The sequence below is a fragment of the Hesperophylax consimilis genome, chromosome 8 (genome assembly GCF_061612785.1).
Source record: "Hesperophylax consimilis isolate HC1 chromosome 8, BYU_Hcon_1.0, whole genome shotgun sequence".
Classification (NCBI taxonomy): Eukaryota; Metazoa; Arthropoda; class Insecta; order Trichoptera; family Limnephilidae; genus Hesperophylax; species Hesperophylax consimilis.
The window spans coordinates 36,654,859-36,680,665 of NC_142843.1; the positions used below are offsets into that span (position 1 = coordinate 36,654,859).

Sequence of the window (25,807 nt, forward strand, 5' to 3'; positions counted from 1 at the left end):
AATATATTATATATAATTAATAAAAAAAACTATTTGGTTGTAAATAATAATGTAAAATGTATTTCAAAATACCAATTACACAATATTTTTTATATTTAATACAAAGTGATGATTTCGTTCAACGATACAAATGAAGTTTATACACAAAGTTGAGAAACGTGGCAGATAAGTTAGAACAATAGATAATAAATTATTCTATAAAATAATATTGAAAAATATACAAACAGACGACCATACAAGTTATTGCACTATAACAAAACAAGATATTCCAATACTGCGATAATTCTGTCAATATGATTATTTATATAATAATACAATATAATGAATTGCCTATAAATGAATATCACAAAAAATTTCAAAATATAAATATATTTCACAAATGTAATTTTTGTGAAAAATCCTGTGTCGACATGGCTATAAAATTGCTAAATTAACTATTATTTAATGTTGTGACTGCTAAATGTACAATTTACATTGCAAAAATAATATAAGATTTTGAAGAATACTGCGAAAAAATGATTGCAACACACTATTGAGAAATTGCATTGAACTCATTGACAGACTTAGATTATCTGAAACATAAGACCTTATTAAGAACGGGTTGGTTAACAGAATTTGAATAATTCATCAAACTTTCGCAGAACTTGAAAATCAACTTTGAAATTTGATGAATTGTTCAAATTCTGTGAAAGAACCTGTCCTAAGACAGGGCATTGATATACCCTGCCCTGATGATGCAATCCCAATCTTGGAAATCGATTAGCTAACCAAACAAAAATATAAAATAGATAACTTTACACTTTTGATGCATATTCCCATAGTCGAAATGGTAACCGCATATACATTGCTTTCACAATCAGTTGTGTAGTTTAAATATTTTTTTGGCTGAAACAAGATGAAGAAATTGTAAACTGTTTTTCCAAATTAACCTGATCAACGGGGCTATCGCACCTGTGATCCATCAGCGACTCTATGCGACGTGCTATGAGATGGGATAAATTGTATTGAAGGGGTTAAAATAAACAAGAAATTGAGTCTTGTTCCTCGCGTTCTATGATATATGTCTGTCAAAGAGTTAAATGTATAAATTTGAATGTAAGTCTTAGATATGAATGAGATCAGTGGGCTGGTTAGGAGGTGGCCATGGGGGACTGCTGTGACTTGGTGCCAGCCTGCGACAGGTGTTTGACAATGTCCACCCAGTCGTAGCCGCGGGGCTTCTCACCACCCTTGCCGCCCTCGGCGCGGTCCCACACTCTCCGCTTCTGCGACTTGGTCAGCTGCTCCTTCTTGGGACCTTTCTTCGAGTCATCCTGTAATAAACGTTTCGATCAATGATAATGGATGCTCTAATGATGCGCCTCAGAAATATTTACAGATCTATGTGTTACCAGGTCAGATGGTAGATAGCGATGTTCCCAGATTATGAAACACAATATATCACAACTTTAAGACGCAGATAGTCGTGTAACACTACAGGATACAAATAGTCTCTTGTTCGCGGGTTCAGAGACCAAGGTTGTGTAGTTGGCATACAGGACACAGACATTATCGTCCTTCCCGAGATGACTTAGTTGTATCTCAGAATTGATTCATTAGTTTTAGTTCCTCCGTGATCGAGGGGTAAGGCTCTCGACTAGTAGGCCAGAGGTCGCAGGTTCAAATCATGGCGTGCGCAAGTAATTTTATTTGTGTTATTTCAACATGTAATCATTTAAAATAATATATAGTAAATTGTGGCACATTCCAGAGTGGAAGATACTCTCAGTATCACCCTGGTGTAAGACCACCATTTAGAATCAAAACGTTGCTTGAAATGACTTTGGCCGTGTTTAATGACCAGATCTGAATAGCCAGGTACTTCCCCACCTTCCTCTTCCCTATCTCTATCCCTTCCCCACTACCTTTAGCCTCACAACATACCCCAATCGGAGATGCCAGTATCACTGACTCCAAACGGTTGAGAGCAGTTGGGACTCTTGTGCGGTTTACTAGATTTTTATTTGATTGGTGAGCAAGATTTGTACCACATTATTAAAAAACTCTATTTTTAAAGTTACCTGAGTATTATCTATGGCAATTTTGGCTACGTCGTCTGTGAGTTCTGTTGTGATGACAAGAGTTTGCTCTTTGAGTAAGTCTGTTAATTTTTCTTTTAGACATTCAAATATGGTATATGTCATAGCGCAACCCAACCATTGGTCAGCCTCTTCTTCCACAGCCGCCGCTATCTTGTCCTTGACTGATTGAATTCTGAAAAACAGAACAATGAAACTATTATGCTCTGGAAAATGATTAATGCAGGTAAAATATATGCAAGTCTCCCTAAATGTCAAATCAACAAATTACAATCCGTTTTCAACGCCGCGGCAAGGCTTATCACCGGAGTATCTAAATACTCCCACATTTCAGAGCATCTCAAAAATCTGCACTGGCTCAAATGTCCTGAAAGAATCCAGTTCAAGGTATGCTGGATGGTATTTAAGTCACTTAACGGAATGGCTCCGGCTTATTTATCAGAATTGTGTATTCCAGAAGATTCCAATTCCCGACAGTCAACCCTTAGGTCAGCAACGTCATCAGCTATCGGAAGGTTGAAGGAACCAAAGCGCACACCAGATACTAAGTTCGGTGAGCGTGCTTTCGCCGTGTCAGGACCTAAAGCCTGGAATGGACTGCCACATGATTTGAGAATGATCGCAGACTCGACAGAATTTAGGTCTAAACTTAAAACGCACCTTGTCAGACAGTCGTATCCATAATTTCAGAAACCTCCACTTTCACAGTTGACGGCAATTTAAATTAACAAAATGTAAAAAATACTAAAAATAAAATAAAATAAATAAAAATAATAATTAAAAATAAATAAATAAAAATGATAACAACTAACAATTTGTAGGCTTTTAGACAGTTAAAATACATTTAAATTAAAATAAAAACTATAGCAGACTTAAGATCATGCGACGACCAGTGTTTTTTGATATAGTGTCCTCTGCGTGCAGTTCTATCTTTTATAAGCATAAACTTTTTAATATAAGTGTGTTTGTTGGAAGTGACTTGCCAGGTAAGTATGTTTCGGTATCTTTTCTAAATAACAAATGTAGATCCTAGGAAATAAATTGTACAGCGCCCTTGAGGTGATTTTTCACAAAAACGGCGCTCTACAAATTATCCAATTATTATTATTATTATTAAAACAAATTACTCCAGTATTCTTGCCACAACAAGTGTAAGATATCTTAAAATTCATCAAACATAATCACAAAATTTGCCAATTAGTACAGTTAATAGGTGTAAGTCAGTTAAATACATCTGTCGAAGTAACCAGATAACTCATCACAATGACAATTCAACATGAAAAGTGATGAAAGAACTACCTAATTACTTTTTAAAGTTGTGTTGAATTGTTATTGTGTTGAGTTATCATGGAATCATAAGACTTTGGTAAACTCCACACTGCATCCCCAAAGATGACATAGGCCCTGAGGGAAATTATTTTCTTCAGGGCCTCCTGTGTGGAGTTAATATTAAAAAAAAACTTGTCGAATTCCGCTGCATGCAAAGGCTCTTCAAAAAAACAACACTTGATTTCAACTTAAATATCGAAAGGAGATAACTATTTACGTCAGGGGTTTAAGTAAACATGCACAAAGTAGGTTAGGTTTGGGTTATTTTAATAATTTGTGCGTATTTTCTAACCTTCAAACTTAACTTTGAGAATATATGTAACTTTAATGCATGTTTTACCATCCCCCACCACATAAATAGTGTTGTCTCTTGTAGTAATTAAGTTGAAACCAAATGCTGTTTCTAATTTTTTTACATATTAGGCGTGCAGTGGAATTCGACAAGATTAATAAGACTTCTTACACTTTGGACGCCATGCGAGAAGAAATGAAAATCTGGACAAAGGGTGTGAAGGAAGAGGATGGTCTCCAACCCGCAAGACAGCAAAAGACACATCAGCAAAGAATTTGAGGATAATTACAGAAAAATCATAATAAAGATACTTACAAATTCCTATTATAAAAAGTTTCCATGTTTATAGTCGGTTTCTCGGTAGGATAATTTTCACCCCACGATATTTCTAGTAAAAATGATTTAACATCTTCGTTTTCTCCATACTGAAAACAATAAAGAATTAATGCAATTGTGTTCTGTCAACACATCATAAAAAACAAGTAAATTTGAGAGACAATAGTTACGAAAATTAACATTACGACTAGCAGGATTCGCTTTCTAAAATTTAATTACCTACATGTAAAATCTTAAAAACTAATGATAAATGTCATGAATTATGGATACTGAATATTATTACCTTGTACTGGAAAACTGTAGAGGAAATTTGTTTAAACGCCTCATCGCCATCATAAATAGAAGACAAAACTTCCCTTTCTTCGGCTTGTGATTCTAGATCAGTCATCTCTGTAAAAGAAATGAAAAAATATGTCCACAATAAAATGACAGATACACAACCAAAAATAAGTTTAGTCAAAAATAATGTTGTAACTTGGTCTCTTACCTTTATCATAAGATGCAAAATACGTTCATTAATTTAGTTTCTGTTATTAACATGAATTATATTATTTCTGGCACACGAGGAACACTATTTCACTAATAATAAGATACTATGATCACATTCAATCATATGGGAAACGTCAAATAAATATCATAGACAATTTATTACAAATTTGACAATATATTTCTTCAAAGAAATTGACATGGACAAGTTATTATAAAGCCATAGCCACACAATATATTTCGAAACTCAATCTCAAACTCAAAAATCTATTTTTTCTACATTGCAAAAATAATATTATTGTGTAAATAAAAAATACATAATATTGCTTTTGGGAGATTTATTTTAAATTGTTTTGTTTGAATTTTTATTGTGAATGAGGCAAGTAGCGTGTGCTAAGATCTAGTTGTTCGACGGTCCGACCTCCTTGCGGAGAATTGGCATAATGGTTAGTAGTTTTTGTAATGTTTAAATGATAATAAAAAACGTTTGCATATATATCTATTTAAGATTATAGGTCATCTATCTCGAAGTGGTCAGGTTTTGTTCATCAATTATTATTTTGAGAAATAATAAGTTTACTTTACAAAGCTTTACGGAAAGAATAAGTAACCATTTTATGCTAAAAGTAGTGCCTAAATTACTATTTTTTTAAATGGCTGTAGATTTTCTACGAACCTTTGGTACCGCTAACATACATTTGAATTAGAATTATGGCTATTTTTTTGTTTAATTTTCGTATAGTACAAATCCATGGCATAAATATCAAAATTTGGATCGCGCTGCACAACGTACTTCCAATGAATTATTTCCCCAATTAAAATAATAAGGCCTAGAGTAAAACCAATTGCAAGTGCAACGAAACCAGCATATAACTTTTTCAAATTCATTAACGCCTTCACACTCTCCTCGTCCGATGACATAACTGAGTATATGGGAACCATGACATCATTCAGCCATTTTTCCACGAGTCCTGCTTCAACAATCTTTCTAAGGAGCTTATCAGCTCTGGGTTTTAGAGGAGAATTTTTGTGCAAACCAATTGAAATCGGCATATGTATTGCACAATCCCTCATGATGTGTAATTTTCTGTCGCCGGTTGAGTTATTACTTTTTGTAGTGTTGCTTGCATTTTCTCTGTCTGAAAAAGTCAAGCTATCATCTTTATCCCTTTTCTCATGTTGTTTCGCACTTATAAACTTTAGAAAGTAGATGTTATCATAGTACGCCAATTCTCCTCTTGTTATTCTTCGAACAGCTTGTTCGGCATCATTTACAGTTTCAAACTTATTTCCAATTTCTTGTCCAGTTTCGTCTAGTGCAGTTATGAAAAATTCCCGCGTTTGATCACCCCATCCTCCACATGCAATAGTGCTTTCTCCTAGCTCCTTAAGTGTATCGATAGTCACCCTGAAAATAATTAATAATTGTTTTTTACCATGCAGCTAATATTATCCACAGATTTTTTTTCTACGACTAGTCACCTTAGAGAAGTTGCATGATTTTTATAGTGAAATAAAAGTCAATCTTCTTGTGGTTACCTCGGGGCTGGATTTGCTAGAATTGCAGTCATACTTGCTCGATAGGCAACCACGACCAGGACACAGTAAAGCCAGTACCAGCCAGTGAGCAACCGTATGGACCATCCTGGTGGCAGTTTTGGCAAAGATACCACGAGGAGCATTCCGTACGTGTACATGATACTGTTCGTTAATTCTTGAAACACATAGAGACCTTCCGGTTTTTTTGGCTTACCGATTTTTCTGATATCTGTTAAACAATTTAAATGCATCATTTTTTGACCAGTAGCAATTAACATTAATAATTATTGATATACATTTTTTCTTATGTTAAATTTTACTTTTAGTAAAAGCGATACATTTTTACTGTACCGAAATATGTATAGGTACTACTTAAGTGAAAAAAATATTATTTCTACCAGTTTTCTTATTAATATGTTTGTCCTTGGAATGCTCCAACTCATTTTCTAGGTGGACTTTTTCAATCAGTTCCTTTTCCATTTCATTTTCTTCGTTGATATGTTTATGAAACTGAGCCAATGAGTAAAATATAAAACCGCTTACTAAAAGCACTAGTAATACGGCAACCCACATGTAGAGCCTGCAAAACGATCAACGGTGTAGATGTTGGATTTTCAAAATTACCAGACGATGAATACTATTTAATAAAATAAAAGTTATTTTGTTGAAAACCACAATTTATTATTAATTTATTGACCGACCGGTTTCGTTTAGCTCAAACATAATCAGGGTGCAAATTAATATTGAATTCGGTCAATAAATTAATAAAAAAATCGTGGCTTTATTTAAAATGTCAAACCACAAAGTGATTGCTTTCTACAATAATACTATTTAAGTCAAATAATCTTACTTAAAGGGTAAAATGAGTGTCTTCCAAGAATTATCTGTCAATGATTCGGGTGTTAAAAATGTTAAGCATTGAGAAATATACGGGATGGTCAGATCTGTCAACTGGAGATGATATGGGGTGTAGTGTAAATTTCCCAAGCCAATATCTGCTTTTCCATCCACCATCTCTCCGAGAAGTCCAGAAAAGGAACCATTTAGTTGCTTGTGACCCCATTGCTCTTCGTTGGCATTTTGTGGCTCGTAAATTTTCGGTTTGAAATTCATAATTGATGCAAGTGCCTGCATTATCTGCAAAAGGCAATAAATTTTATTTGTAAGATAGACATTATTTATCGGCGAGCTTCTTTGGTATATTTCTTGTTATTAACTTTGCACAACCAATGAATTACAAATTAAGTAAGTAAGTACCTCAATTTCCATTCCGCTAAATAATGTATGCCCGGCCATGTCTCCCACCCGCCGACTTTTAACTACAGCGGGTATATGCTGAAAAGCGACTACTTGAAGTGAATGACCTTTTAAGTTCAGTGCCTTATCTGTAAATAATGAAGCCGGCTTGAATATTTCATTCGTCTTCCAAGTTTGAACTCTTTTGGTCACTAAAACCCCCCGAATCGGGGATGGGAATGGAACTGTGCTGAGTTCGAACCATGAACTTTGATTCTTGCGATATTCATTTTTTTCATAATATCTAATAAATATGACATTCACTACCCTTTTCCAAATATAGTGCAGGTCTGAAGTAAAGAGTCTCAAATCATGTAAAATTACAAAACGCGCTCTAGTGTCAATAACACGATATCTGAAAATAAAAGTTATTTTATTGATTGATTTAGTACACTGAAATATCGAAATATTAGACAGACATGCTCGTCCACCTCGAATGTCCTAGTTAGGTAGGTGAACACTGCAATAAAAAAATTGAAAACTAATGTATTAACATAATGGAACTGATAATATGGAACTATGGAACTGAAGGCAATAGAACTAAATTTAACTTAATTAAAGTGACATCTATCGACCAAATCATAAGCACAAATTTAAAAATGTCGAAATCATGTAAAAACACCAGTGCATCTCCTACTCCTCATTCAGCCGAATTACTCGAAGACCTAACACATCGACTAATGTCGCACATAGACACAAAAATAGATGAATTAAAAAACGAACTTTTCAAAAAAATGAACCTTGAAGCAGCAGAAAGACAAAAAACCATAGACTTTCTTTGTAATAAATATGATGAATTAATAGAAAAAATAGAACAATCCATTCTCTCGGAAAAAACAATGATGACAGATATCGAAACATTAAAAAAAACATTAAACGAAAAAAGTATTCTACTAAGGAATCTGGAAATACGGGCTGCCGAAAGCGACCATAGAATACTGGCAGACTCGTTAGAAATATCCGGAATACCTCTTAAAGCGGATGAATCTATATTGGAAATAGTAAGGTCAATAGCCGAAACAGCGGACATTCAGATCCTTCCGGAAGACATTCTACAGGCCGTCAGACTACATCCAACTACTGCCAAGGCTCAACCAGGGGGACCGTCTGCAGCATCAACGTCAACAAAACAAAGGGACCATCCGAAAATCAAAATTAGATTCAATAATCCTAAATTACGTGAGCTTTTGCTCTCTAAGAAAAGAGAAGTCAAATACAAAACATCCCCAGGGCTAAACTCAAAAATCTACATCAGTGAAATCCTGTCACCATATCTAAAGGAACTACTATGGAAAACAAAACAACAAGCCATCACAAAGGGATATGCATTCGTATGGACCAAAGATGGAAAGGTTATGGCGCGGAAAGCCGAGAAAGATAAAATAATTTGTATTAAACACTCCGATGATATAATAAAGATGATCTGAATTTACTATCCCAAAATCGTATACATCCATCCGATAATTTTAATCTTACCATGGCTAAACAATTAAAAATATTACACCAAAACATACGCAGTATCTCAAAAAATTTTGACAATTTCACTGTCGTACTTCAACAATTGGAGACAGAATTTGACGTGATAATTCTGACAGAATGTTGGCTAGATAAAATCTTCACACCAATACAATTACCTAATTATACGGTCACTCACTCCAAAAATATTAAAAATCAAAATGACGGTATTGTAATTTACTGCAAAAAACATCTACATTCAACTTTAACGGAGGTAGATATCACAGACGCAAACGGCTTTGAAATAATCATAAATAATGACATATGTATTTTAGCTATGTATCGATCACCTTCTATAAAAAACATATTTCCCTTTCTGAGGTCCTTAGACAGTCAACTTATCAAAATGAAAAAACAAAAAAATATCTGCTTAATAAGAGATATGAATATAAACATTTTAGAAAATAAAAAACATCCACAAAGTCACGATTACTTAAACCTTTTGTTATTCCATGGACTCTTTAGCACCATAAATGAACCCACAAGAGTCAACTTTAAACAAAATAACCTATTACCCACGCAAACTTGTATTGACCACATTATGTTAAAAACAAAAAGATCATACAAATCCACAATCCATCACTCGACAATTACAGACCACTATACACTTATCCTGGAAATAAACACTACAAACAATTCACAAGAAATACACTCCAAAACCACAAAAACCCACAATACAACTGATATTTTAAAACTAAATGACATACTACTTAATAAAAAATGGGAAGAACTCGTAGAAAATAATAAAATTAATGAAGCATGGTCACTTTTTATAGAATGTATGAAAGACGAATTTAAAAAAAATACCATCACGTCCGAAAAAAGTTCTCCAACTAAACATAAACTTCTAAAACCGTGGATATCAAAAGGACTCATAACAAGTTTCAGTAAAAGAGACAAACTCCACAAACAATGCAAATCTAACCCATATGACATCTATCTCATAAATTTCTATAAACGATATCGAAACTTATGCACACGACTTGCACGTATATCGAAAGAAATATATTATAAAAATAAATTAGATAAATGCAACAAGGACCCCAAAAAAATTTGGCAAATCCTAAAAGAAATATCCCACACATCTTCAAAGAAAAGCGATTCCATAACCGAGATTAAAATAGATAACGAGATTATTAAGACATCAGAACAACCACTAAAAGTATGTAATTTTGTGAATAACTATTTCGCTAACGTCGGCAAGGTATTAGCAAACAGAATCACTACAAATGACGATATCCCAGAATTCTCAAACCACTATACACACACTAGTGTTTCTTCCTTTAAAATTCCATACATTACCCAAATTCAAACACTAAAACTTATAAACGAACTAAAAAACTCAAACTCTCAGGGTAGCGACAAAATATCACCGATGACACTAAAAATAATAAAGTCAGCACTTCTTATCCCACTTACTATACTTATAAATCGGTCCATTAAAGAAGGAGTGTTCCCCACTATTTTGAAAACGGGCAAAGTAATTCCAATCCACAAAAAAGGAAACAAGGAAGAAATTAATAATTACAGACCAATTACAATTCTAAACACGCTCTCAAAAATTCTCGAGAAACATATCAAAAACCACCTTTTAATTTTTCTTAACAAAAACAATATACTATCACCAAATCAATTTGGGTTCAGGGAAAATATGAGTACCTCACATGCCATAGCCTCAGTAACAGACTTCCTCAAAACAAATATAGATCAGGGTAAAAAATGTCTTGGAATATTCCTAGACCTGGCAAAAGCGTTTGACACAATTCACCACCAAAACCTGTTCAATAAACTTAAATATTTCGGAATCACGGGAACAGAACTCAAATTAATTGAAAGCTACATGGAAAATCGCACCCAATATACCTCAATAGAAAACACATGTAGTGACAAGGAACAAGTATCCTACGGAGTACCACAAGGCAGCGTACTTGGCCCAATCCTATTTCTTATTTATATTAACGATCTTTGTCACCTCGAAATAGACGGGGAAATTATAAGCTTTGCTGATGACACTGTGTTACTTTTTAAGGCCACTGACTGGAACACACTAATCACAAAAGCTGAAATTGGCCTAAATATTACAAAAAAATGGCTTGACTCTAACTTATTAACTTTAAATATAGATAAGACTAAATTCATAACCTTTAGCATAAACTCGAGAGGCCAACCCGCCAAAAACATCTACCTTAAAATACATTCCTGTCACTCAGCGAGCACCCCATGCAATTGTCCTCCAATCACACAAACCGAAAATATCAAATATCTGGGTATATACTTCGACCGATATTTAAAATGGGACAGACATATTGAATCGGTTAAAGGAAAGATAAACAAGTTGATTTACTTTTTCAAAAACGTGAGAAATATACTGAACATATTTGATATTAAGAATATATACCTCGCAATAGCACAATCTATAATGGAATACGGCATTATTGCCTGGGGCTATGCCAGTAAAAAATACATAGACACACTATTTAAAGCTCAGAAAACCTTAATAAAAGTAATACTTAAAGTACCAATACTAACACCCACTTCAACCATATTTAAACAATTCCCAGTGTTGAAGATTCAAAAACTATATTCAAAACAAATACTTACTTTCCTTTACAAGAACCTAAACACATTTAAAACTTCACAAACTTCTCGCAATACCAGAACAAGACATGCACACCAACTACTAATACCAAAAACCAACACATCCTTTGGACAAAAACACTACAGATTCCAGGCTATAAAACTATTCAATTCACTTCCAACACAATATAAAACATCTAATCTTACAGAATACAAAAAACACATATGGAACTGGCTACAATCCTGTTAATATTTAACTTTTTATATTTCACTTTTTTGGAATAACTATGGAAAAACTACTGTTATAACTATGGAAAAATCGATTTTATATTTTAATTTTTAATGTTTTTCTGTGTAACCAACTCCACTGTATTGTTTTAGAATTATATAACTTTACAATTGAAAAAGTCCTCCACAACACAGGTGAACTCCTAGCGTGGAGGACAATATACTATACCATTGTTTAACAAATATATTAAAGAATAAATAAAATAAAATAAAATAAATAAATAAAAAAATAAAAAATATATTCTTTACCTGTCCCCAAATTTGAAAAGTCTCATCACCTGAAATCCATTAGCAATGAGAATTATGTATGCTTTACAACCATCTCTCCTTATTTGGCGGATTGACTCTAATGTGTCGAAATTGGGAGACAACAAATCTTCCGACTCGTCGACTACAACCTGTTGAAAAAACTGGTTATTTTCATAGATTTAAGTGATATAATACGACAAATCAATGTATTTTTCTTCATTGACCAACGAATAGAAAATAACGATGTTTTATTTAGTCATTAATATTTACCAAGAAGTATGAAAATGTTTTCAGGCCTTTATACCAAGTTCCTTCAAAGATGTTCAAGTAAACAGAATCGCAAATAATTGCAACGCAGCTTACATCACTACTTCTAACCAAATAGTTGACGATACTGTTTATAAGCTCTTTCAAATATCTCCTAGCAATTATTTCCTGGATAATAATATGATCCGAATGGTGCCTTAAATCCAATTAATGCTGTGTTAGTATTGAACATTCTTCTGAATTACAAGTTATTTGTAATAATAAATACAATAGTTCCTGTCATACTTCTTTTACCTTTTATGTGTATGAATAATCTGATGATTTTGTTTATACCTCATTGCAGCACAAAACCCTCCAAAACATATAAGTAAAAATGGTAGAATAATATTCCGCTTAGCTATATTAAACATAGTCACCTTTTCCCCTAGTTACTGACCCGAATGTATTTTTACACTGAAATGAGAACAGGAAACTAAAACGTTTTTATTCCCTTAATACAATTTTGTCTTGAAGTGAAAATGAATTATTAAGTAGCACGAGTGATTTTTTTTGTATTCAACATGTAATTTTAATTCCTGACAGTTCATTTATTCGCGTGTTTAACTGTGATTATCTGGACTCAACAGTGAAGTTATTCAAGCCAAAACCATCACTCGGTATCACGTTTTTTTAAATGTAGACAGAATTATTATATTTAAAAAAGTGATCGTATTGTTATTATTTACAGAGCGCTCTGGTTTAGTTTTTTTTAAATACAAAAAAATTAACCACAATACTATAATGTCTTATCAACAAACAGAAAACATGCATACAATTTTATAAAATTACCCCGTGACTTTTTTTTTCCAATTTAAAAGATTGTATCAATAATTTGATTCTTACAAATGTCTGTTTATTGAAAACTACGAAAAGTAAAAAAATCTTTTCGTTTTGTTGTTTTTGTAAAAAATAATAATCCAAGCCCCAATCATGAACTTGTTATAATTTATAACAAACCATTAGGTACCTGTTTTGCAACGATGTCGGAAAAAAATGTCTATGGAATTTTTAAAATCTTGTCTCTGAATTTAACCGTCGTCAAATGTCGGATGAAGTTTTGAATTATTACGTGACAATAATTTAAAGTATTACTCGCTCAAATGGATCGTTTACGAAATACCGATAATAAAGAAAATGCTGTGATAAGCCAATACAAAGTTATTAAATCGAGTGTTGAAAAAAACTTTGTGAAAAATAATTCAAATGCGGTTACCGTTCAGGCTTCAAATAATCAAAACAGACTTTATAAGCCGTTACATACAACACAATATCCGAATAAACCCATTTTAAAGTCCATAAAAACCTTGGACGGAGCTCCCACATTATCAAAAAATGTTAGATCTTCCATTCCGCTGAAAAGAGACGATTCAAAAGTCGGTGCTGTGAACTCTTATGGTCAAAAGCCTTCAAATTTAAAAACTGAACATGCAAATCAAGTCAATAAAGCAAACAAAAATGCCCAGAGACCAACGAGTGTCGTGTGTAAAAAAGAAATTACAATGAAACCAGTGAAACCTCTGGAAAATGTAGTAAAGACTCCCGTTGCGAATTCACCACCTAATAATAATTGTGTTCCTCCAGTGCCTACAGCAACGTTTTCTCAACCGCAGCCTGCGGAGGTCGATACCAATCCTTCAGCAGCTCCTCCCAAAAGCGTAACAAGTGGTGAGCCACCAGTTCCTATGAATCCCGAGCCACCGGTTAGCCAACCACAAGCCTCAGCCAATATTCCTGCCCAAATCGCTCCACATTTATCCAACATGAGTGATGAACTTAAGCAGGCATCTATGGAACCAAAACAGGTCAAGAATATGTGGTGCTTGGAAAACTTTGATCTGGGGCGTCCATTGGGAAAAGGAAAGTTTGGTAATGTGTATCTAGCCAGAGAGAGACAGTCCAAGTTTGTTGTGGCTATTAAAGTCTTGTTCAAGAATCAGATACAGAGTGCTCAAGTCGAGCATCAAGTGAGACGCGAAGTGGAGATACAGACTCATCTTCGTCATCCCAATATTCTACGAATGTATGGTTATTTCCATGATGATAAAAGGGTGTATTTAATATTAGAGTATGCGCGTAATGGAGCCCTTTACAAGCACTTACAAGATCAGCCCGACAAGCGATTCAATGAGAAAACTGTTGCAGCATACATCAGGGATCTCTCCAAAGCCTTAGTGTATTGCCACAGTAAGAAAGTCATTCATAGAGATATCAAGCCGGAGAACATTTTGTTAGGCAGCAACGGTGAGTTGAAGATTGCCGATTTCGGATGGTCTGTGCATGCTCCTTCATCTCGAAGATTCACACTTTGTGGAACCGTGGATTACCTGTCTCCGGAGATGGTTCAAGGAGTGGCTCACACTTACACCGTGGACCTGTGGAGTGTGGGGGTTCTGTGCTATGAGCTGCTGGTGGGGCAGCCTCCCTTCGATGCCAAAGAGTATGGATTGACTTACAAGAAGATTCTCTCTGCGGAGATTAACTTTCCCGACTTTGTGAGCGAAGACGCCAAGGACTTAATCTCAAAACTTGTGGTGGTCAACCCCGAGGGAAGACTGCCTTTGGAAGATGTCCTGAAGCATCCTTTCATCACTAAAAATGCTTGATAAGAGATCTCGTATTTGAGACTGATATATTTCTGAACTGATTCCGTATTTAAGAGTTGAACAGTCTGAAAACTAGTGTTCACAAATAAATTAACTTAATAATATTGTTTGATACAAAATGATAAATTTTTGCAATACAAGTTTATAATATTATGTCGTATATAAAAAAATGCAAATTTGTTTTTACCGATTAAAATATTATTTTATGTGATAATCAATTTTGGGTTCAGTTTGTAATAAATAATAATGGAGTTTTTGTATCAATTGAAAAATATACTACGCATTACTAATTATTTATGATTAAATGTTGGCCTAGTTTTAGAACCAGATAAGTACCTTGATATAATTACTCTTTTCCGTAAAGAAAAGCTGCAGGAGTATTGCATGTAAGAAAATTAGGTCAATGAAATACGCGTTTGAATTAATATGTTAACCTGTAATTCTATTTTTATTTTAAGACAGTTCATTTTTAGCCTAGTTAGCACGACATGCATTGTTTTTTTTAGTCACCATGTTTGTTTGTATTTCACCTAAAAAAAATAATTATAAACAATATTCTCTGAGATTGATATTGTAGATTCAAATCCATCTAAAATCATACCTCTGAGGGTATGAAGTGATGGATAAACTGGCATTTTAGCAGATTAAATCTTAAATCTTGAAGTAGGTACTGACGTAATCTCCTTTTACCAAAGTTATGCTTACCTACCATAAATCTTTGTGTGTAAAACTTCTGCTCAGAAAAAAAATTTTAGTACTTGGATAACATTTTCAATTACCAACAGAATAAATATCTTTGCAATTAATAATTCTAGCGTACAGGGTATTTTTGAAAAAATTTTTTACTAACAATGTGTAGCTATTATTAATTTGTAAATATTTTTGAATAAATGTAGTGAATAAAAATTTATGTTGTGGTGTATCATTTTTGTTCCGGCAGAGAATGTTATCTGATCAGAATTATCTGCCAGAATAGATGTGATGGTATAGTAAAATTATGTATATTATTACTATTTATAAATAGGTATGTAGTTCAATTTTCTCGAAACAAAAAAAAAATGTAATCTATAAAATTTATCCCTAATAAAAATAAAAACAAGAGTTTTTTAAATTTTATTAATATTTTTAAGCTAAGATAATTTTAAAAACAAACTACAAATAATTTTTTTCTGTTGTGTTGGCTAATGGAGGAAGCGCAACATGGCGTAGTGACACAAAATGGAAAATTGCTAAAAACGATGTTTAAACACGTTTGCTGGAAAGTTATTGTCAAAAATAAAACATACATAATATTGTTTGTCAAATTAGTTTAATAAAACCATAACAGTTGTATAAAAATATATAAATTTACACATAGGTACGTAAAATATAACAATATTTGTGTAACAAAAAAAAACAACAGTGCAAAAGTTAATAATAATATTTGGCTAATTTATATAGCACCGTTTTCGTAAATAATCCCCTCAAGGGCGCTGTACAAATATATTTATTAAATAATTAATACTAGAACTACTGACCTAAAACTAGTGACTAAGGCCTATAACTACTGTCTTAAGGCGATGCAATACGTAGTAATGCAAAATCATGTGTTTTTGGTTTGAAAATTTGGTTGCCTAGAAATGTTTCAGATGCTTTAATTAAATACTGCGAGTAGAATACATCTTAGCATTTGAAATAATCGAGTATGCTTTAAATAAGTCTTTTTATAAGCCCAGAAAAAAAAATGTATAAGGCTATGAAAACTGCTTTAAAGTTCAAAATCTCCTACTTACGAACCCATTTTCGGTTATGATTTTATTGTATAATGTGGCACATTAAGTTATTTATAAAATGATCGAAAAAAAACTTTATATTTATGCCTGAACATCCACAATCATAAAATGAAATAAAAGGCACTTTTTGGCCATGTTTTTTTCTTGCATAAATCAAAACAGGCGGATGGTGGCGGGAATTTAAACCTTATCGACATCTACGTAAGGGTTGTTATTGATAGAGGCTCAATTTAAAATATTACACGACATAGTGCATCGCCTTAATGACATTTATTTACATATGTAGAAACTTACAACTAACAATCTAATTTTACTAGCACCAGAATAGAAGAAGGAAGTTCTATTATATTAGGGTGTTTTTATAATTAATTTTAGAATTCGGTTGCAAAATGCGCCCAACATGTTAGCTGGATTTATAGAAAATTATACATATATATATCTTAAATGAAATTAATATTTTACACTGTGATCCGCAACCATTTAAAACTATCGTATTGCACTATTATTACAGTATTACTTATATCTTGGAAGGCACGTAAGTCTGCCAGTTTACCACTTCCTTCCACCAGTCGGGCCTGGAGAGTGCTCCGGGACTTGAAAAGATGGACGATTGCAAGTTCTGGTAGACCTGGAAAAAAATGTCAACAATTTTGAAAAAGAATCAAAAAGTTTTTTTTTAAACATAACATCTATTTTTATTAATAAATGTAATTAAAAATATATTTAAAAAAATATATTTGGTATACTGAAGATTGAACGATCCTCCCCAGGTACGACTACATAGACTAAATTAGACTAGACACGGCATATTCATTTAAAAATAACCCCAACACAATTTTGGTTTGGTTCACATGCACATTTATGAAAAGGCCCACGCATTATGTCGCAATGCGAAATGGGCACTGTGCATTGCGTTTTACCTTTTGTTGGTCTATTTTGTTTGTCAGCTATACTGGGCAAGTTCATTTTTGCAATCACAAAAATAACCCAGTTCCAAATATTTAAATTTGAATTATGTCCATATTACAACACCTCTGACAACAAATTCTCCATGTTTTCGCTTACGAGGTTGAACGCTTGTACAAGGAGTTTAAACAGAGTTGGGTTGTTAAGTTCATCTCCATATTTGTGACGTACGCTACGTGGCGTTATTTTTAAAATGAATTTAACTAGACAGGGCTAATCTAGTATAATACATCAATGACTGACTAGTATGAGTGAATTTTATGCACATTGCAATAGACGAGCGTCTGCACATCTTTTTTCGCTTGGGGTCTAGCTATAATAGACAATAATAATTCCCATATCTTCATATACTTTGGTTCTTCTTTGTTTTATGATGTCTCTCTTCATCTGTGACATTTTTAGGACGGGTTGTTTCGGAGAATTTGAACAATTCATCAAATTTCAACGTTCATTTTCAGGTTCTGTGAAAGTCCTATTCAAATTCTGTTATTATATCATTGTAGGCTAGTTGCTTGACAAAACTGAAATAAAAACAGAACTTGAAAAAATCTTTCACAGAACATGAAAATGAACGTTGAAATTTGATGAATTGTTCAAATTCTCCGAAACAACCCGTCCTTAGTATTAGATTTTGTTAGCTATTTAGCTGTGATACTTACAAATCCATCGCTGCTTCCAAGGACAGAGTTGAGAATGAAGTCAGGCACGGCGATTGTGTCTATCAGAGCGATGGCGTCAGGTTTAATGGCCGTACACAGTTCTATAATCCCTTCCCTCAGCAAATGTCCAGCATCACCAGTAAAGTATTTACCCTGTTAAGGAAAGTATAAAAAATTTTCGGCATATTAAAATTTTTGTTGAAGTTTGAAAAGTGTTCTTTGAAATTGTGATCAATTTTTTCAAAAATTGAACATAGAATCGTCTTTCAAATGTGAAAAAACAAAATGGCGCCGATTGTTTACATCGGTTGAGTTATGAGACTACTCGTCACTTTGGTTGGACAGGGTTCTAACTTCACTTTACCTTGTTCTGAGAGATGAGGTGTCAAAGTTTGCAAAGATGATTTCTCATAATTTTTGATTTAATAGGATGAATGCTTACTATTTAAGAACATATCTAAACATGCAGATAGAACCATATGCAATCAGCTAGAGCATAATAATTCACTGTATAAGGTTCCAACTACATATCCCTAATGATATACATACCTCCATACCAAGATATGGCCATGTTCTAATTAAATATTTTTCTTTTAAAATATGTTAAACTAATATACTGTACACATGATTAAACCTCATAATCAGAAATTGTTAAATAGGTTATGAGGATTCGTCTTTCATAAAAACAATCAACTGTCAGATATGAACAAAATGGCAATTGCAAAAAGTTCAAAGTGATGTTAGAAGCTTTAAAAACTTCATGTTAGAACTTCGTCGATTTTTTATGGCCGGAATTGGATGGTATTGATCTGGACAACGTTTAATTTCAACAAGACGGCTCTACGTGCCACACAAGCAACGAAACCATTGATCTTTTACGATTGAATATCAAAATAGCACCTCTTATTGGTAAACCCTATACAACATAGATGAATATTATTTTGGTTATAGAAATGAGCAAATGATATGGTTTTGCATTCAAAGGTCATTCTTGAGAAAAAAAGTCAGTTAGAACTTTGTCCAATCAAGGTAATGTTCCGGATTGAGTATGAACTCACCATGTACAGAGTTGCTAAGTGCTTCTCCAAACTCCAAGCGCCAAATAAGGACACAAGTCTCAACAGCACTTCTCTGGAATTCCTGTCTTCAACCTTGCTGGCGAATGTATAGAAGTTCTCAATAATGGCATGCTGAAACAAACAGAGTCCACTTCGTAAATACATAATATTTACTGTTAAGTGCCCTGAAAACAACCAAGTAAACATTATTCATATTCGAATCATTGCAACTTTGCCCTTGATCTAAAAATAAATGTGAATTTTATGTACAAAAATTCCTTGTAAACTGACTGCATTATTTATAATGCATTGTGTAAAAGAATTATTTATACTGAAAAATCAAAGGAAAGAATGAAAGGTCAAATTGAATGCTCCAAATTCAAATAATGTGTACGATAAAGGCTTTTTTGGTCTGTACACCGACATCTTTTTTTCTCAGGCTGTATTTTAGTTAGCACGGCAGTAACTTGGCGGGAACGAAAATTTCAAAGTAAAGAGACCTAAATAAATAATTAGTCGCCTGAAATATCAATACAAATTGAAAATATCTCCCGAGTAAAAATAAATGTCGTTAACGGGAATTGAACCAGTATCTTCTGATGTCTGGTCAGGTGCTCTGAAACCACTGAGCTATGTCGGCTTATTTCCAACCTGCCAAATTACTGCTTATTATATTTTTTTCACCTGTAAAGAACAATATTTTGAGGCGACTAATTATTGCTTATAATTATTTGTTATCCTTTATGCCATGCATAAAACCTTGTCTTATAAACATTAGTTTATCATTAAAAAAATAAAGAGACCTAATTACCCATGAAGGGCAATAAGTAAGAACAATATTCCTCGTCTAGATTTTAAAGATTTCAATAGAAAATGTTGGTGAATTTAACTGTGAAGGCAGAAAATATATATAACTATTATATGTTCAATATAACAAATAAATAATAATTCAATATTTTATAAAACTTTTAGTGACAGATAAATCTTATTTAAACTATATTATAATCTTAAATATATTCAAAATGTCTCATCTTAGGACGGGTCGTTTCACAGAATTTGAATAATTCAGCAAATTTCAAAGTAGATTTGCAAATTCTCTGGAGGTTCTATTCAAGTTCTGTTATATCATCATTGGCCAGTTGTTTCACAAAACTGAAATATGTAATAACAGAACTTGACTAGGACCTTCAAGAACCTGAAAGTCCTTAATGTTTCTACATCACCACCAACGCATTTTGCTAAACAATATAGAATACAAAAATATTATAGAAACATTATTGAAAATGTTAAATAAACAATCAATTTATTATTGGAACAACTTTTTTTTTTTACTTTGGAGGGTATCATTGAAGAAGAAGATAATATAAATAAATCTAAAGGAAACAGAACAAGACACGGAAAATAAAAAGATAACGGTCTCAACTGGGAATCAAACCCAGGATCTGTCTTACTGGGACAATGTCTTTATCCACCTAATTATTATCTGTCATATTTACCAATCTCATATAGATAGTGTCTCTTGATAAACATATCCAATTTTTATTTATATGTTAAAATGTAATATAAATCTTCGACAACGTAAAATAAATTTACTTAATTAATTGTTTAATTTTTTCGCATGAACTCTGGCCGCTTGAGAAATTCATACTAAAACCATAGAAATGTTCAACGAAGTCCGAAAATCGGTCTCTCTCTCAGTCAGTGCATTTCCTACAGCACGTCTTCAGAGATAAAGATGGCGGTGGTCTGCCAGATTAAATACATAGGTTAGGTTAATTCCGTAGGTCAATAATAGTTACCTCTCCGTATATGACGGATAATGTTGCAGCGTGATATGATTGTGTCTCATTCCTAATGGTAAAACTGTCCTTTCCTTCTTTTGCTAATCGCTCCACTTTGTCTGCGGTCTGCTTAAGGAGGTAACATACGAGCCATTTGTATGCCTTCAATATTGCTAGAAAGACAAAATAAATACATTCTTACAAGATTTCCCGAGGACCATATAAAAAAAACTTCTTATGTGGTATTATTTGGGCCATTTTTGCATTCCAGTCTTCGAGGGACAGTCAAAATAAAACTTCTAATCATAATTATTGACTTCTTATGCAGGGACTTTATATGTGGGTTTCACTGTACTACACATAATTTCCAATGTGCGACTGTCTGTCATAATTGTTGACTTCTTATGTGGGGACTTTATATGTGGGTTTCACTGTACTACACATAATTTCCAATGTGCGACTGTCTGTCATAATTGTTGACTTCTTATGTGGGGACTTTATATGTGGGTTTCACTGTACTACACATAATTTCCAATGTGCGACTGTCTGTCATAATTGTTGACATCTTATGTGGGGACTTTATATGAGGGTTTCACTGTACTACACATAATTTCCAATGTGCGACTTTCTGTCATAATTGTTGACATCTTATGTGGGGACTTTATATGTGGGTTTCACTGTACTACACATAATTTCCAATGTGCGACTGTCTGTCATAATTGTTGACATCTTATGTGGGGACTTTATATGTGGGTTTCACTGTACTACACATAATTTCCAATGTGCGACTGTCTGTCATAATTGTTGACTTCTTATGTGGGGACTTTATATGTGGGTTTCACTGTACTACACATAATTTCCAATGTGCGACTGTCTGTCATAATTATTGACTTCTTATGCAGGGACTTTATATGTGGGTTTCACTGTACTACACATAATTTCCAATGTGCGACTGTCTATCATAATTGTTGACTTCTTATGTGGGGACTTTATATGAGGGTTTCACTGTACTACACATAATTTCCAATGTGCGACTGTCTGTCATAATTGTTGACATCTTATGTGGGGACTTTATATGAGGTTTTCACTGTACTACACATAATTTCCAATATGCGACTTTCTGTCATAATTGTTGACATCTTATGTGGGGACTTTATATGTGGGTTTCACTGTACTACACATAATTTCTAATGTGCGACTGTCTGTCATAATTGCTGAACCTAAAATGTAATCTATACCAATTTGAAAGAACACTGATTTTGTCATAATCAAAATTTTAGATAGATAATATCTACATTGATGATAAAAACTTCGAAAATTGCTTTGGTAAATCATTAATGACTAACTGTACCCCGCCAAGCATTGCTGTGGCTCAGTCTGTCTGTGCAGATAGAGAAACAATAGCCTAAGTTACTTTTACGTCCAACAGATAGCACTGTTTAAAAAAAACATGTTTTTACCTATCACTGACCTGTGACATCTATATACAGGGTGTCCGGAAACTCGTAGTACAAGCGGGAAACTGGTGAATCTACATCACATTTGGAGTCGATTTTGTAGTATATATTTTTTTTATTTGAGCTTTCGTTATCGAGTAAATCGAGTTTGAAGTTGATTTTTTTTTTTTTTTTTTTTTTTTTTTTTTAATCAAATTCTTATAAATTATTACTGAAGATCAAAGTACCCAACTAATTAAAACTATTTGAAAGTAAAACAAATGAAGAAACTCGGATTTGAAGCATTATTTTGAAATCACCCTTCATTTAACCCGGTGTAATCATAAAATATTTCTGCTCTGCAGGGTTAAAACATCTGTTATTCAACCCTAAACACCAGAAAAAACTTTAACCCTAAAATAGCCGAAAAATATTTTTTTTTGGTTTTTTTTTTTTTTTGAAAATGCTCAAATCAAAAAACTTTATGTTTTTTTGGGTTCCCCATGTGGTGTAGATTCTCCAGTTTCCCGCTTGTACTACGAGTTTCCGGACGCCGTGTATAGGTGTATAAAAACACATGCGTATTCGAATGCAACGTTGTGTTAAAATTTCAAAGCAATCGATACATTACTTTTGGAGATTTAAGATTTTGAAAAAACGAACATTTACATTTTTATTTATATAGATTAATGATGAAAACAAAACTCTGCTAAATAATTACCCCCTTACTAATAAATATTATTACATTTTACACAACTGATAAACAAGCATTTACTATACATTAATGGTTGTTCATCATTGTGTAAAATTTTAAACACGTTTATTAGTAAGGGGGTTAGTGATTACTTATGTACATTTTGTCAACAAAGTCTAGAAATTGAATAAAAAAAAATAAAAAAATTATCACTACTACGGCAACACCGATTTTGGAACAAATTATAAGATATTGAAATCTGAGGTTATGTTTGACTTTCAAATCTGATAAATTGACTTGATGGGAAAAATGTAATGCTTTTTTGTAGTGGTTAGAATTTCTTCCTTTAAAATTCATTTGAAAGACTATAATTTTAAATGATCAAATTTCTTACATTCCGGCTGAGTCACATTCTTTGGTGAATCAGGGTTGCTACTCTTCAGGATGGTTTTGTAGTTATTGAGGAATGCCGCTGTGCCGTAAGGTGACTGCACCTGCTCCCCTTTCTGCAACTTCCTCCACAGGCCGAGGAGCCAGTTGCTGGTCTGCTGCACCAGGATGCTGTTCTCGCCCTCGTAGGTGCAGTTAGCATCATTCTCGTTGCGCAAGTCGCCTATTCCTGTCGCTGAAAAGATAAAAAAAAATTATAAGAATGTTCGGTACTTCCCTGTTATAGTAAAAATAAAACACATAATGTCATCCACAATTGTAATTGTAGTTTTCGGAGGTCAGCAACTTTTTATTGCGACCAAAACACATTTGAAATACATAGTTATTGTGTTTAAATTTTGAATTTAAATGATATATCCATATATGTATGTATGTATCGAAATTATCATTATTATTTCTAGCTTATTAAGTATATTACATTATTTTTATTGCATATATAATTTGGCCCATGATTTTAGAGAACAGTGACAAAACAGAATATTTAAGAATAATTACAGACCCACACTAAACTAACCAATTCTTTATCATGTTTTGTTTAGTCTGGTTATCCATATACATTCTTTTTTGTAGATTGTTCAAACATGGTAATCTTTACTTAACCTAATAATAATAATAATTGGATGACTTGTATAGCGCCGTTTTTGTGCAAAATCACCTCAAGGGCGCTGTAAAAAATAGGTATGTATATAAAAACTATTAACAATAAGTCTATCAATGTGTAAAATACCCTTTAAAAAAAAAAGTGTAGCAAAATGCAAAATTTTTTAAGGTTAAAATACATAACTAATATAATACTCTGTTTGTACAGATTAGTTAACATCATATTATGTTATTTAAGTTTATCATCTAGGTATATTATTATCAGTTAATTATAATGTACTTCAATTAATGTAATTTTTTAAACACCTTACAAACTATAATGGCGCCACTCCCCAATTCAAGCACGAGAAATAAATTCTCAATTGTGTTGGGCAGTTTCGTTAAAAATACCCTTTTTCACAACTAGACTCGAACTATCTGTATTTCTAAATCTATTGTGATATCTTTGTATATTTAATTAAAAAACTCAAACCTTTAAAAATAATTTAAACATCTTGCTAAACTCACTGTTTGTTCTTATCTCGTTTCCCTCCATAATCTATCTTTCCTCTGAAATATTTTGGAACAGATAAATATTGTTTTGAATAATCAATTAAAAAAGTACCTACCCCAAAGTCCTACAAAAAGTACATTTTTTTAAAAAAATATACCTGGACAAGAACTAAAGTGAGTGAATAGTAAATAGGTTACCTTTCAGATATCCATGTCCCCCGCAAGCCTCCCTGCACACCTGAATACCGTCTCGGGCCAGCCAAGTGATGACAGGCTTAGAGGAGGAAGATAAAGCGTGCATCTCAATTCCCTTATCGGGATCTTTTTCACTATTGGCATCTGAAATAACATCATAAAATTAATTAAAAGGGGAGAAAATAAAAAAGTAGGTACCCACCTTCTTATTATAGGAGGCTGGGTGCGGTTCCAAATTTAAAATACTACAAATTAGGGTAAACTAGACTATGATTAAAATGATGACTATGGTAAACTATGATGACTATGGTAAACTAGACTAGACGTATGAAACGTACGTAGGTAATTGAGCAGTTACCAGCTGTCAAAGTATCTTCCGATATTTTTTTGAAATCTTTGAGAATTTGAAGTGAAATAGTAACAGAAAACTGTTCTAGTGAATTAATCCTAAATTGATACACAAGTTAGTGAATCCTAAATAAAAATAAACCCAATAGAACAAACTTTATCTGACAAATTCTAACTATCTTTGAATAGAATTTGTCAACACTATATTTTTCAGTATCCAATAAGTGCAAATGTAAAGTGAACAAAACAGTGGCTTTCCATAGCAATTAAATAATAATAATCAGCTGATTAGTTCAACATAAAGCAAAAGAATATCAGTTAAAAACTTTTATCAACTTAACCTAGAAATTGGCAATAACAATTTGGACAATTAATAGTGGATACAAAAAGTGATACTCAAAACAATCAATTTGACATTAAATCATCTGCGGTTTTACTCATCATACATAAAAATTAATAATT

General features: G+C 33.0%; 4 protein-coding genes across 6 annotated transcripts in view; 1 reads left to right on the forward strand and 3 right to left on the reverse strand.

Annotated features, from left to right (window-relative positions):
- Positions 1-610: 610 nt before the first annotated feature.
- LOC149421969 (RWD domain-containing protein 4) lies at positions 611-4,655 on the reverse strand. The gene is made up of 5 exons (XM_089634191.1): positions 4,523-4,655; positions 4,319-4,425; positions 4,015-4,124; positions 2,061-2,253; positions 611-1,313 (listed from the first exon to the last, which is right to left on the reverse strand). Exons 2-5 carry the CDS (start codon positions 4,421-4,423, stop codon positions 1,131-1,133), a joined length of 591 nt encoding a protein of 196 aa, XP_089490317.1. The 5' UTR covers positions 4,424-4,425; positions 4,523-4,655; the 3' UTR covers positions 611-1,130.
- A 553-nt stretch (positions 4,656-5,208) lies between these two features.
- Positions 5,209-12,590, reverse strand: Ir68a (Ionotropic receptor 68a). The gene is made up of 8 exons (XM_089634343.1): positions 12,586-12,590; positions 12,256-12,448; positions 11,986-12,134; positions 7,318-7,711; positions 6,911-7,197; positions 6,492-6,640; positions 6,061-6,259; positions 5,209-5,929 (listed from the first exon to the last, which is right to left on the reverse strand). The coding sequence occupies exons 1-8, from the start codon at positions 12,588-12,590 to the stop codon at positions 5,209-5,211; spliced, it is 2,097 nt and encodes a 698-aa protein (XP_089490469.1).
- A 746-nt stretch (positions 12,591-13,336) lies between these two features.
- On the forward strand, positions 13,337-15,724 carry LOC149421971 (uncharacterized). Its single transcript, XM_089634630.1, has one exon. The coding sequence runs from the start codon at positions 13,392-13,394 to the stop codon at positions 14,892-14,894; it is 1,503 nt and encodes a 500-aa protein (XP_089490756.1). The 5' UTR covers positions 13,337-13,391; the 3' UTR covers positions 14,895-15,724.
- A 474-nt stretch (positions 15,725-16,198) lies between these two features.
- The window catches only part of LOC149421972 (peroxisomal acyl-coenzyme A oxidase 3-like), a 32,555-nt gene continuing 22,946 nt past the window's right edge, over positions 16,199-25,807 (reverse strand). For all 3 annotated transcript variants that reach the window (XM_089634193.1, XM_089634192.1, XM_089634194.1), the window contains exons 8-13: positions 25,001-25,141; positions 23,655-23,885; positions 21,149-21,303; positions 19,350-19,481; positions 18,292-18,444; positions 16,199-17,294 (exon numbers count right to left, since the gene is read on the reverse strand). In XM_089634193.1, the coding sequence (XP_089490319.1) occupies positions 17,184-17,294; positions 18,292-18,444; positions 19,350-19,481; positions 21,149-21,303; positions 23,655-23,885; positions 25,001-25,141 (923 nt within the window). In that variant the 3' untranslated portion in view covers positions 16,199-17,183. The remainder of the gene's footprint in view (positions 17,295-18,291; positions 18,445-19,349; positions 19,482-21,148; positions 21,304-23,654; positions 23,886-25,000; positions 25,142-25,807) is intronic.

What these genes read in the sequence shown, in the direction of transcription:
- LOC149421969 (XM_089634191.1), bottom strand. Translation starts at nt 4,423, where the DNA reads ATGACTGATCTAGAATCACAAGCCGAAGAAAGGGAAGTTTTGTCTTCT. An exon ending in ACTTTTTATAATAGGAATTT is followed by an intron (nt 2,254 to 4,014) that starts GTAAGTATCTTT and finishes TCTGTTTTTCAG; the next exon opens with AATTCAATCAGTCAAGGACA. An exon ending in TTGCCATAGATAATACTCAG is followed by an intron (nt 1,314 to 2,060) that starts GTAACTTTAAAA and finishes CGTTTATTACAG; the next exon opens with GATGACTCGAAGAAAGGTCC.
- Ir68a (XM_089634343.1), bottom strand. An exon ending in CTTTTCAAATTTGGGGACAG is followed by an intron (nt 7,712 to 11,985) that starts GTAAAGAATATA and finishes TTTTATTTTCAG; the next exon opens with ATATCGTGTTATTGACACTA. An exon ending in CTAGCAAATCCAGCCCCGAG is followed by an intron (nt 5,930 to 6,060) that starts GTAACCACAAGA and finishes AATTATTTTCAG; the next exon opens with GGTGACTATCGATACACTTA.
- LOC149421971 (XM_089634630.1), top strand. Translation starts at nt 13,392, where the DNA reads ATGGATCGTTTACGAAATACCGATAATAAAGAAAATGCTGTGATAAGC.